General features: G+C 53.6%; 1 protein-coding gene across 2 annotated transcripts; it reads right to left on the bottom strand.

Moving 5' to 3' along the window:
* Window positions 1-1,404: 1,404 nt before the first annotated feature.
* Window positions 1,405-11,706, bottom strand: SLC25A37 (solute carrier family 25 member 37). Of its 2 annotated transcripts, none has more exons than XM_030463985.1 (4): window positions 11,454-11,706; window positions 5,509-5,737; window positions 3,879-3,935; window positions 1,405-2,174 (listed from the first exon to the last, which is right to left on the bottom strand). In XM_030463985.1, the coding sequence occupies exons 1-4, from the start codon at window positions 11,661-11,663 to the stop codon at window positions 1,849-1,851; spliced, it is 822 nt and encodes a 273-aa protein (XP_030319845.1). In that variant the 5' UTR covers window positions 11,664-11,706; the 3' UTR covers window positions 1,405-1,848. The 2 variants fall into 2 exon arrangements, with proteins under 2 accessions (XP_030319845.1, XP_030319844.1); XM_030463984.1 differs by having other exon boundaries at window positions 1,405-2,314; window positions 11,454-11,663.
* Window positions 11,707-12,104: the final 398 nt, after the last annotated feature.

Raw genomic sequence — 12,104 nt, 5'->3', positions numbered from 1 at the left:
GTGGAAAGTGACCCCTAAACTTTTCATCTACCTTTCTTTCCCATGCCCACCCCCAGTGGGTATTTCTGGTGCAGTTCTGGTTCCTCTCCAGTTTCCAGCCAAAGAGGAAATTCCACCCAAGGCTCCAAGCCCTCCAATTCCATGGGCAGGGAGAGCCCAGGGCTTGCACCAGCCAGCCCAAGGGCTTCCAGCTTCCCAGTTTTGTTTTATTTTTTCCCCACACTTTAAGGCACAGGGTGCATGGAACACCTTGATCCACTCAGTTAAGGTGACAAAAAGGCAGCAAGAAGCTCAAGGCACATGGCAGCACCTCCCCAAGAGGTGCCTTTGGGATTTCCCTTTCTCCCCACACACAAAAAAAAAAAAAAAAAAAAAAAATTGAGCTCTGCTTAGTGTCATCTTCCACAAGGCACCTCTGAGACCTCCAGTGACATTTGGCAAGCCCAAAGCTGCCCTGCTCTGGGCAGTCACCACCTCCAAGTGCCACCAAACTGAGCTGGCAGCATCCCCAGGAGCTGCCCCAGCAGTGGGAGATGCTCAAGGGATCACCTGGAGGAAAAGCTCCAAGGAGGATGGAGATGCCCTCATGAGCATCCTTTAATTTCCAGCAAAAGCTCCAAGCCCCTAAAACCCCCTCTTTAGCTGCTGATCACCCAAGTACCTGGCTGAAAGGGTTTTGGGGTGGTTACAGCAACCCTGGGGCTGGGAGGTGGGTTTGGGTCTGCAGTTTTCCAAGGTTTTCACTGCCTGGATGCAAGGCTTGGGATCATGCAGGCAAAGTGTAAACAGAAGCTCCAGGTCCTGACCCCCAAATTCCAGCCCTGCAGCCATCCAGATGGGCAGAGTCACCCCTGGCAGCAGGATCAGAGGCTCAAGGAATAAGAAGCATCAATAAATTAAGGGAGGATGAAGGCTGGAGAGCTATCACACACCATAAAAAAAAAAAAAAAAGTACCTTTAAAAAAAGTCTTTGGGAAAAAAAAAAAAAAGCAAACCCAACTATTCTTTAAAATCTGTGGTTTTTTTTTAAAGATTCTCCTTGTTAAAAAAAAAAAAAAAAAAAGGAATTTATCATTTCCCCACCAAGTGCCCAGGGTGCCCCTGCCCTTGGTGTCCCCATTCCTTGTCCCCCACCCCAGTAAATCTCAAAGGGCTACACCAAGTACCTGGACACCCCCCCAAGTATCCAGGCCACTGGCTGGGGGTTAAATGCTTATAATTCAAACTAATCTGGCTAGAAAAATAAATGGTTTTTGGTCTTCCTTACAGAGGACAGAAGAATTTAGTCCTTTTTAAACAGCTTGGTAGGTATCTGTAATAGTATTTTAAAACCAACCCAAATGCCTATATAGAAAAATAAAGGATAAACATTATCCATCTGTTTTATATTTATATAAAAAGTAACTTCTGGGGCTGGAGAGTTGTCTCTCTGCTGTAAAAAGAAAGCAAAGCAGCTTAGGTTGTCTAAACCTAAGCCTTTTGGGAAGGAGTAAACCACAACTTCAAACATCTTCAGCAAAAAAATAGCAGTTATCATTTCACTTCTCCAAAATAAAGTTATTAAATATATAGATATATATATATTATTCTAAGTCTTTATAAACTATGCATTTGTTTCAACAAGGAGGAGGAACAAGGTGACTGAGCATCACCTGAACCCCTCCATCCCCCAGCAGGACGTCACCTGGAAGTCACCTGGGGCTGCTCCTTCTTGGAGAACCAGAGCTGGCACGTGGATAGGGGTAAAAGGGGGGGACAGAGTGGCTCGTGGAGACCCTCCCCTTAAGGGGACTTCAGAGAGATGTCCTTTTTTCCAGCTTGTGCTTGGTGAGGAAGTACTTGAAGAACTCATACACCGACCAGGCGATGGCTGTCGAGGGCATCTGGTAAATGACCCGTGCCTGCACCCCTCGGAAATACCCCCGGACCCCCCCCAGCTGATAGACAGTCCTGAAGGCATTCACCATGCCCGAGAGATGGCCACTGATGTTGAGAGAACTCAAGGCCATGTTCTCCTGGGTGTTGAGCAAAGTTTTGCAGACATCCAAGGGGGTGGTGGCAGCGGCGGCCACGGCTCCGGCCACGGCTCCGGAGAGGACGTGGGAACGGGGGTTGTATTCCCTCTGGGGGTTGAGGTGCTCCTGCAGGAACTCGTAGGTGATGAAGTGGATGGCCTGGAAGGGGATGTTCATGGTGAGCTGGGTGGTGTAGCTCCGGTAGAAGGCACCAAACCCCTCTGTCCTCTGCACTGTCCTGATGCACGCCAGGACCGACTTGTATGGGGAGTTGAACATCTGCATCCTCTGCTTCACCACTGGGGGAGGGTGGGACAGGCAGGAGAGAGACAGGGAGACAATTTGTTAGCTAAGGAAGAGGCTTCTGGGGCATCAAAACACTCAGGTGAAACCCTGCTCCAACCCCCCCAACCATCCAGACCCAACACAAGTCCTACAGCCTAAACCAGGTCCTGCTTCTGGGCAGGTTTGCACCAAAAAAGCTGCCTGTGTCCTCTGCTTCCCCCCAAAAAACTCAGCAGCACAAGAGAGGGGAGCAGGGCAGAGCTCAGCCCTGGCTGAACAGCTCTCATCCCCTCAAAGTTCATTAAGGAACTTTTAATCCCAGTTAAAAAGGCATCAAGAGAGATCAAGACCCTTGTTGGGTAAAAACACTGCTCTATCAGGACAGAAAGGTCACTGAGTATTCCCTGGTGTATGGAAACACTGATTTCCCAGGGCAGAAAGGTCACTAAATATCCTTCCACTGGTTACTGGCACTGGGACTCAAGCCCTGCAATGGAACAGCTTCCACTGACTTAAGCAAAAGGCCAATTAATTTAATTCATTTCATCAGGAGATTAATAAAAGGGTTTGAAACACTAGAAACACTTTTTATTTGCCTCTCCAGAAAACAAAACAAAACAACCCTGACTTTGGGGCAAGCCAGACATTAACAGGAGGGAGCTTCACTCTTCATTTGAGCTGCACTTGATTATGAAGCTTTGTTGGGTTGTTTTCTTTTTATTTTTTTGATGCCAGACTCAGCCTACCCAAGAAGCCTATGCAAGAGCTGCTGTGCTGCTCTCACACCACACCTGAGCAATGTTTGGTTTGGGTAGCCCAAAGGTCCAGAGAAACCACAACCACTTCAATGGAGATGCACCAGGAGAGCAGGAAGAACATGATGGCAGGAAAAGTCACCCCAGCTCTCCCAGGGAGTCACAACACTCCAGGCAGAGGCTGGGCAAGCAAGGGAAAGCAGGATTTATCCCTTAAACCCCTGTCTGAGTGTATTAAAGCTGAGCAAAAAGGGCTGAAGGTGCTGAGAAGATGCAGGGTGCAGCATTTACCTTCAGCTGGGTTTGTTTCCCAGGGAGTCACAACACTCCAGGCAGATGAGAGGAAGGCAAGCAAGAAAAAAGAGAATTTATCCCTAAAGCCCTGTCTGGGTGCATTTAAACTGATCAGAAAGGGTTAAAGGTGCTGAGCAGGGTGCTGAAGGACCCTTCAGCTGGGTTCATCCTTCAGGGAGTCACAATACTCCAGGCAGATGATGTGCAAGCCCTTGGCAAGCAAGGGAAAAGAGAATTTATCCCTTAAACTCCTGTCTGAGTGTATTAAAGCTGAGGAAAAAGGGCTGAAGGTGCTGAGAAGATGCAGGGTGCAGCATTTACCTTCAGCTGGGTTCACCCCCCAGGGAGTCACAACACTCCAGGCAGATGGGAGGAAGGCACCCCAGCTCTCCCAAGGAGTCACAACACTCCAGGCAGAGGCTGGGCAAGCAAGGGAAAACAGAATTTATCCCTAAAGCCCTGTCTGGGTGCACTAAAGCTGAGCAAAAAGGGCTGAAGGTGCTGAGAAGATGCAGGGTGCAGCATTTACCTTCAGCTGGGTTCATCACAGCATCGTGCAGCAGCGTGGCCACGCTCCCAGCTATACCTGCAAGAGACAAAAACACCCTTTAAAGAAAAAAATAAATGAATCAGGAGGAGTTCTGCTCAGGCACTGCCAGGGGGGAGGCAGCCAAGGGTGCTGCAGGCACCCAGCACCCACCCAGGGAGCCCAGCACCAGGGTTCATGCCCAGTGGAGGCAAAAATTCAGCCTTGAGAGACACCAGGATGGGTTGCACAGGACCCCAACCCTTTGCCAGTCCCTTCATCACCTTCCAAGCTGCTGTCCACACAGACCCCTCTGCTTTCCCTCTGCAATGAGCAAGCTCCAGAACCAGCTCAGTGCATCCCAAGGAACCATTTCCATCCCTTTAGTCAGGTTGAAAAGACTCACTGCACAAACCCTGCAAGCTGCCAGCCCCTTTGCTGCCCTTGGCTCTAGGATGGGCCACACCTTCCCCTTTGATGTTGGTTGCCATCCCCAATTCTCTCTTGCCCAAATGACTTTGGGTCAGCTCTCATTAAGGCAGGGCTTCAGTTTCCCACCCTGAGCCTGTAGCTACTTGAAAAAGGCAAAGGCAGGAAGCACATTCCTAGCAAAAAAGCAGCAAGGCAGAAAGGTATTAAATACCCTTAACATCATGGGCAGGACCAGGCAGAAGTGTCTTCTGCACAAACCCTCTCCTAAAAGCCCTCAGGCAGAGGGTTCATCTCACAGAGGGACTGCTGGACCCCACAAAAATATTCCCAAAATAATTTTCTCAGAGTGTAGGAGCAGCCAGAGGATGCAGAGGGCACTTTCCCCATGGGAGATCCGTGGAACAAGCTGCACTCCCAACCTCAGAAGGTTGAGGTGATGCCTTCAAGAAAAGACAAGACAAGAGGGCAGGGTCTCAAGTTGTGCCAGGGGAGGTTTAGGTTGGAGCTGAGAAAGAATTTCTTTCTGGAGAGGGTGATCAGGCATTGGAATGGGCTGCCCAGGGAAGGAGTGGATTCTCCGTGTCTGGAGATCTTTCCAAAGAGCCTGGATGTGGCACTGAGTGCCATGGGCTGGGAACCACGGGGGGAGTGGATCAAGGGTTGGACTTGATGAGCTCTGAGGGCCCTTCCAACCCAGCACATCCTATGATTCTATGATTCTCTGAAAAAGCCAGAAGGAGCCCATGCCTGCAGCTGATCCATCCATGGACTGATCCCTTGTGCTGGAATTATTTCAGGTTGTTGAGCAGCACAGAAACAGAAATCAGAGCCAGGCTTTGGAGGAGACACAAAGATGCCAGCAGAGAAGCCACCAACCCAGGGCTTCTCTGGAGAAAGAGCCCCACCAAGTGGCAGAGCTTTCAGAGGAGGATGGGGACAGCATGAAACCCCCCAGGAAAGGGGCACCTTGACCTCCCCCTGCTTCTGCAGCTCTCCCCGAGCAGCCTGAGGTCTGCAAGCCCATTTTTGCATCCCTCATTTCCAAGGGGAGGGTGAATGCAGATCCTCCAGGAGCACAGGGGACACTGAAGGATGGCAGCAAGCAAGGGACAGGCTGGGGGGGGGGGTTTGTATGAAAAAAAAACCCAAAAAAACCCAAAAACTAAAAAAAAAACCAACCCAAACCCCACCCCAAAAATACCATTGGCCAAGTGGCTGTTTCCTCCCTGCTGGAGAGTCTCACTTAGGGACTTTTTCATTTGTTCATAGCAGGCAAAGTACATGGCATGGGCAGGGCCAGCCCCCAGCATGGTGACATTAATCCCCCGTAAAGGCCTCCAGAACCCCTCTGTAAGGACAATCTTCTTCAGGGCTTCGTACACACTCCTGTACTGGGCTTTGGGGTCCGGCTGCAAACTCTGCATCCTGGTCTGCAACAAAGCACACGAAGGGAGAGGCCTCATTACTCCTCTTTGAATGCAACAAGCAGCAAAAAAGAGCTCCGAGGTGATGAGAAGGCTCAAAAACTGAGGATTATTGCACCCAAGCCAGGACCACCAGCACCCTCCATCAGGAGCAGGGAGATGAACACCACGCTCCTCTTGCACCCCCCAAAAAAAATAAAATAAATAAAAAGCTTCCAAGAGCTCAGGCAAAGGAGGGGCAACCTCTGCTCTTGTTTAAGGAAAAGTGCCCAGGTCTGAAGCTGGTGGAGGTGGTCAGAAGCCTGGGTGAAGAAACCCAGTGAGGGCTTTAATTGCCTCTTGCTCACAACACTCCTGAGATGCTGCCCCAGCTTGTTCCTCCTGCAGCTGCTCCTGGCCCTGGGTGTGCAGGCTTAAGTCACCCCATTAGGCAACTGCTTTCCTAGAAGGGCAAGCTGAAAAAAAAAACAAAAAACCAGGCTAACCCCCTCAGGAAGAGGGGGACAAGGAAAAAACACCCCCCCTTTTCCTACACAGTCACCCAAGGAAGAGCCAGGAGGTGACCACATCCCCCCCAACACCCTGGGGAGCACCAAACCCTGGGGTTCTGCAGCCCAAACCAGGCTGGGTTTGGGTCCCACAGGACCTCTTGCACCTTCCAGCAGGACTGGGGAAGCTCAGAACACCCCAAGCCAGCAAGCCCAGAGCTGAAAACAGGTTCTGCTCCGGGCAGGATAAGTTTATCATGGTGTGAACCAGGAGGATTTGCTATGAGCCATCCAAGTCCTTCCTCCCCCCCCCACCCCCCAGAGGTTCCTGCTGCAATATCTGCAGCCAGCAACCTCCCCAGGAGCCTCACCCCTCTCTTCAAGCAGCCAAGAAATGCTTCTCCACCTACTTAGATTAATCCTCATTGCATAAGGCAAGAGTGCACAGAGAACCACAAGCATCCCAGGTTTCAGGCTGGGCAGCAAAGCAGCAACAGCAAAAAGTCACAGCTTGAGGTTCCTCAGCTTTTGTGGGTGCTGTTTAGAGGGGAGCACCCAACCTGCCTCCTGCCCAGCAATCCTCCAGGGGTCTTTGCTACCTAGAATTGCTTAATTAGAAAGAGGCAGGTCTGGAGTTTGGGATATTTTCTCACCAAGGGTCACTGAGTTGGCATGTCCCTGGAAAAAACAAGCTGGGAGCAAACTGGCCTTGGGTTTTGTTTTGTTTTTCTTTTTTCTTTTTCCTTTTTTTTTAAATTTTTTTTCTCTCTCCTCCTTCCTCTGACCACAGATGCCTCTCCCAGAGCTCAGCTTGCACCTTGCTGTGACAGCCACCCAGCCTGCAGCTCACCAAACTCACACTTCCAATGCTTTAACCAAGAAATACTCAGGATTTCTGCAGTAAGGAGAAGACCTCCTTACAGCAATGACCCCTGTTCAAACTCCAAAACCCCCCCATTTATTTATTTTTTTTATGTTCTCAGCCAGAGCATGCAACCCAGTGGTGGTACCCACGGGAGGGGACAGTGGGACATTATAGCTGTGGGATTTTCCACCCCATCAGCTGAAACAAGAGGGACTGCTCCTCCTGGAGCCACAGGATGGGTGGATGCAGGACCTCCCATTGCCAAACCCAAGGCAAGTATCCCTAACCCCAAAACCCAGATAAAAAAAACAGGCAAACAAGCTCAGAGCAGCTCTGCCACCCTCACACTCATGTGCTTCCAAGACCTGAGAAGCCCCAAAACCTGTTTGCATCAGCCAGGTCACCCAGAGTTGATTGTCCTAGCAGGAACCAAGAAAACATTCACTCCATCCCTGCCAAAAAGCCTCATTCCTGGCCACCCCATGGCAGCTGGAGCCTGGAGCTTCCTCCTCCCCATCACCCCAAGGGTTCCCACTGGACCTTTTGTACCCATTAGGAACCAGGCACAGCCAGGGGGAAAAAAAGCACCTGGGAGACCTCATGTTTCACCATCTAGGTTCTGATGGACCTGATGTTACACCCCCCAAGTTCTGATGGACCTGATGTTACACCCCCCAGGTTCTGATGGACCTGATGCTACACCCACCAAGTTCTGATGGACCTGATGCTACACCCCCCCAGGTTCTGATGGACCTGATGCTACACCCCCCCAGGTTCTGATGGACCTGATGTTTCACTCCCCAGGTTCTGATGGACCTGATGTTACACCCCAGGTTCTGATGGACCTGATGTTTCACCATCCAGGTTCTGATGGACCCCCAGGTTCTGCTGGACCTGATATTACACCTCCCAAGATCTGATGTACCTGATATTACACCCCCTAAGTTCTGATGGACCTGATGTTTCACTCCCCAGGTTCTGATGGACCCCCAGGTTCTGATGGGACATCTGCAATGTCCCTAGTGCTGGAGGAAGGACTTGCTGTCACTGCTGTGGGAAGGGAGGACCAAGCCTGGCACCTCTCCAGCTCCTCACCCAGCTGCCTGCCAGCAGGAATTAGTCCCCAGGTGACAAGAAGAGTTCTTCAGGTCCTCAAGGCAGCTCCTTCCCCTCCAGAAACTCCCTCCTGCTCTCCTTGCCATGCTGATCCCTGGAATTAATGAGCAGGCTTGGCAGGACAGATACTTCCAGCTAAAACCCCACAGCCAAGGTCTTAGGACAACCCCAGGAGAAGTGGGGGAAGACAAAACCCAACACTGAAACTTAAGGCTGAAGCTCCAAGAGGGTTTTTCCCATCCAAAGACACCAAGCAGGGATCACTAAGCCCCCAAAAAGCTTCCAGCTGGCAGCTCCACTTGCTCCTGGGACACACGTTGCTCCTGAAGAACAGGGATGGAACCAGCAGGAAGAGCTCCAGAAGGGACCTCCCAGGCAGGTAGGTGCTGGGGGAGCTGCCCATTCCCACATGCATCATGGATTTACCCCCTTTCAATCATGGTAAATCAGGGATTTACCCCCTTTTCCATCACCCTGAGCACCCCTGGGGGTGTTCTCTGCTGGCACAGAGGGATGGAGGAGCTCCCCAGCTTTGCCCTGGATCCCCCCAGCCCAGCCCCTCCTCAGCTCAGGGATTGTGCAAGTGGCTGGAGCAAAGGATTCCCCAAATTCCAACGTTTTCACTTTCTCTTTTAGAGGACATGACTTGGCTTCAACCCCAAAAACAATTCCTCTACAGCTTGACCAGGTGCCCAAAATGCCTCTTTCTGCAGCATCACATCCAACCCCCTCACCCTCCTCTCACAACCCATCCCAGAAATGATTATCCAGAGAGGAAGGAGCTTTCCTGTAGGGAGGGAGCAGCCCATTTCCTAGGCTAAGCTGCCACACAGCTTCACTCCAAAGAGAAAAAAAAACCCTTTTGGGCTCAACTCTCACTTCTCCCCAGCCAGAACACCCACCCAGCACCCTGCAGCTGAGGATTTCTCTGCCCTCAAACCCATGGGCTGCCCTTGGCTGGGCTCCCTGAGACTTTTCCCCCCAGCCAGAGTATTTTTATCAGCTCCCAAGCACTTCCAGGCACTTTGCTGAGCAGGATTATTACAGGAATCTCCCCCCCCCCAGCCCAAGCTGGGAATTCACTGCCCGGTGAGATCAGCATTTTTACCTTCACACAAAGCACCTCCAGCTCCAGGAAACTGGGCACCACTTTCTTTTCCTCCCTCTCTCTTTTGTTTCGGTTTTGTTTTCTTTTTTTTTTTTTTTTTTCTTTTTAATCCTCCATTTCTCCCACAGAGGAAATACCCCTCTTAAAATAACACTGCCAGGTCCCAAGTGACAACACTCCAGCCGTGACTTGGCAGAAAAATCCCAGGGCTGGCTGGGGAAAAGGAGCTGGGGAAGGATGGGCACGGACCCTGGAGTGCCCAAACCGGGTCCAGCAGGCACAGACCCAGTGGGGAAAAAAAAAAAAAAAGAAAAAACAAAGCCAAGAATATTCCCTTTGAGGGTTTCTGGCTGGCAGCTCACTGAGGAGACCTCATGTTCCTCAAAGCAGAGGCATTTCCTCTCCTTACTCTTCCAGGGATTGGGAAGAGGAGGAATTAAAGCATCTGCTTGACACCTTTCCCCCCTGGACCACGGAGGAGCTGGCAGCCCCAGCAATATTCCTAGAATCCTCAAAGCTGGAAGGGACCCATCAGGATCCACAAGTCCAACTCCTCTCCCTGTGCAGGGCACCCCAAGTGCCTGAAAGCATCATCCAAACACTTCTTGAACTCAGGCAGGCTTGGGCTTGAGGGCACGTGGCTTTTCCTAACCTTATTTTCTCCTTTTGAAGCTGCCAGAGCAGTGTGCTGGCAGGGCAGAGAGAGGAAACCCTGAAACCCCTTTCCTGATGCTTCCCACCCCATCCTGAAGCTCTGAATCCTTCCCTGGGGTGCACCCAGCAACCCCCAGAGCTCCTTGGCCCCCAGCTGCCCATCTGCACCAAGCAGCACCCCACAAAAGGTCACATTCACCCCCCATCCCCATCCCAGTTTTTCCCTCCTGGACTAGGATTCCATGTCTAGAAAAGGGGGGAAAAAAACCCACCCAAGGGAGGGTTTCCTGCTCCATGAGGACTTTGCTTGCTGCAGCCCAGCCCAGGGCACACCTTTGCACCAAGGGTTGGGCAGAGCTGCCAGGGCTGCAAGGATGGGTCCAGGGTGGGTGCAGAGCTCCCACGGGAGACCTGGGTGACTTTCAGCACCTTGCACCCCAGCAGCTCCCAAGCACACTCCCCAGCAGCCCACCCTGCTCCCCCCCACCCCTGGGCACCCCTACACTGACAGCCTCAGGCACTATTTGCACCCCAAGACCTTTTGCAGGCTCCCCCCTCCTCCACCTCACACCCACTGCACACCCCAGCACCACACCAGTGCTCTCCCGTTTGCACCAGTACAAACCCCAGCACCCTGTGCACACCCCTCGGGCACCCCCAATGCACCCACAGCCCTCCCTCCAGGCATGAACTCCCCTGGGTGCACCCCAATACCGAGCAACCCTCCCCCCCATTCCACAGACTCCCTATGTACCCCAGCATGCACCCCATTGTGGGCACCCCAACACCCGTGCACCCCCATCCCACAGACCCCCCCCCATGCACCCCTCCTTGCACTGACTCCCTATGCACCCCAACACCCTTGGACCCCCCATTCCACAGACTCCCCATGCACCCCAACACCCGTGCACTCCCCATCCCACAGACCCCCCCCATGCACCCCCCATTGCTCAGACTCCCTATGCACCCCAACAGCCACCCCTATGCGGATTCCCCGTGCACCCCCCATCCCACAGACCCCCCCTCATTGCACTGACTCCCTATGCACCCCAACAGCCACCCCTATGTGGACTCCCCATGCACCCCAACACCTCTGCACCCCCCATCCCACAGAGCCCCCATGCACCCCAACACCCGTGCACCCCCCATCCCACAGACTCCCCATACACCCCAACAGCCACCCCTATAGGGACTCCCCATGCACCCCAACACCCCTGCACCCCCCCATCCCACAGACCCCCCATGCACCCCAACAAGCACCCAATGCGGACTCCCCAAGCACCCCAACCCCAGTCCCCCCCTCACCCCACCCACCCCCTCCCGCGCACCCCACGCACCCCTGCGCTGCCTTTCCCCCCATCCCCACGACCCTCACCTCCTTCCCACCTCTCCCCCTCCCCACCCAACGCCCGGAGCTACGGGTGGGTGATGCCACCGACCCCCCCACGACCCCACATCCCCCACTTTATTTATTTTTCTTTACCCCCCCACCTTGACCGAGTCCACGGGGTACATGACGCTGTGCTCCATGATGCCCGCCACCGCCCCGGCCATCATGTGTGTGCCGAGGGAGGCTCCGCTGGGCAGGCTCTCGTACTCCTCGCCCTCCGGTGGCGGGGGGGGGTTGGCTGCGGTGGGGTGCGGGGGCCCGGGCCCCGGGGGTGCGGCTGCGCTGCCCCCCACTCCGCAGCTCAGCTCCATCCCAGGATGCCCGGGAAAGGTTTGGGATGGGATGGGGGGGTTGGGGGGGAACCACACGGAACTGGCGCGCTGCCCCGGCCCCCCCCGCCCCTTTAAAGCCGCGCCCCGCTCCTGGCCACGCCCCGCCGCGCCGCAGCCAATCAGAGGGTGGTGTTGATGAGAGTGGGTGGGGCTTGAGGTGTGACGTCAGGAGGAGAGGTGGAGGGGAGTGATTGGCAAGGAAAGCGGCGAATGGAAAGCGGGAGTGGGGAGGGGAGAGGGGGGTGGAGGGCGCTGATTGGCTGATGGGGGAAAGGGGGAGGGACGGCTGGGGCGCGGGCAGCGGGTGTCCGTCACCGGTTCCCGCGTGTCACCGCATCCACGCGTGTCACCGCGTACCCCACATCCCCCCATCCCCACAACCCCCCCATCACCGCATCCCCACTTCACTGCATCCCCCCC

The sequence above is a fragment of the Calypte anna genome, chromosome 22 (genome assembly GCF_003957555.1).
Source record: "Calypte anna isolate BGI_N300 chromosome 22, bCalAnn1_v1.p, whole genome shotgun sequence".
Lineage (NCBI taxonomy): Eukaryota > Metazoa > Chordata > Aves > Apodiformes > Trochilidae > Calypte > Calypte anna.
The sequence above is the reverse complement of the archived record's forward strand: the minus strand, read 5'-3'. Positions and strand labels throughout refer to the sequence as shown.

Bases quoted from the DNA above. Each gene is read 5' to 3' on its own strand.
- SLC25A37 (XM_030463984.1), bottom strand. From the start codon at position 11,663: ATGGAGCTGAGCTGCGGAGTGGGGGGCAGCGCAGCCGCACCCCCGGGG. The intron at 5,738-11,453 runs GTGGGGGGGTAA...GCTTTGTTGCAG, and splicing joins ACCCCGTGGACTCGGTCAAG to ACCAGGATGCAGAGTTTGCA. The intron at 3,936-5,508 runs GTATTTTTGGGG...TGTCTCTTGCAG, and splicing joins AAACAGCCACTTGGCCAATG to GTATAGCTGGGAGCGTGGCC.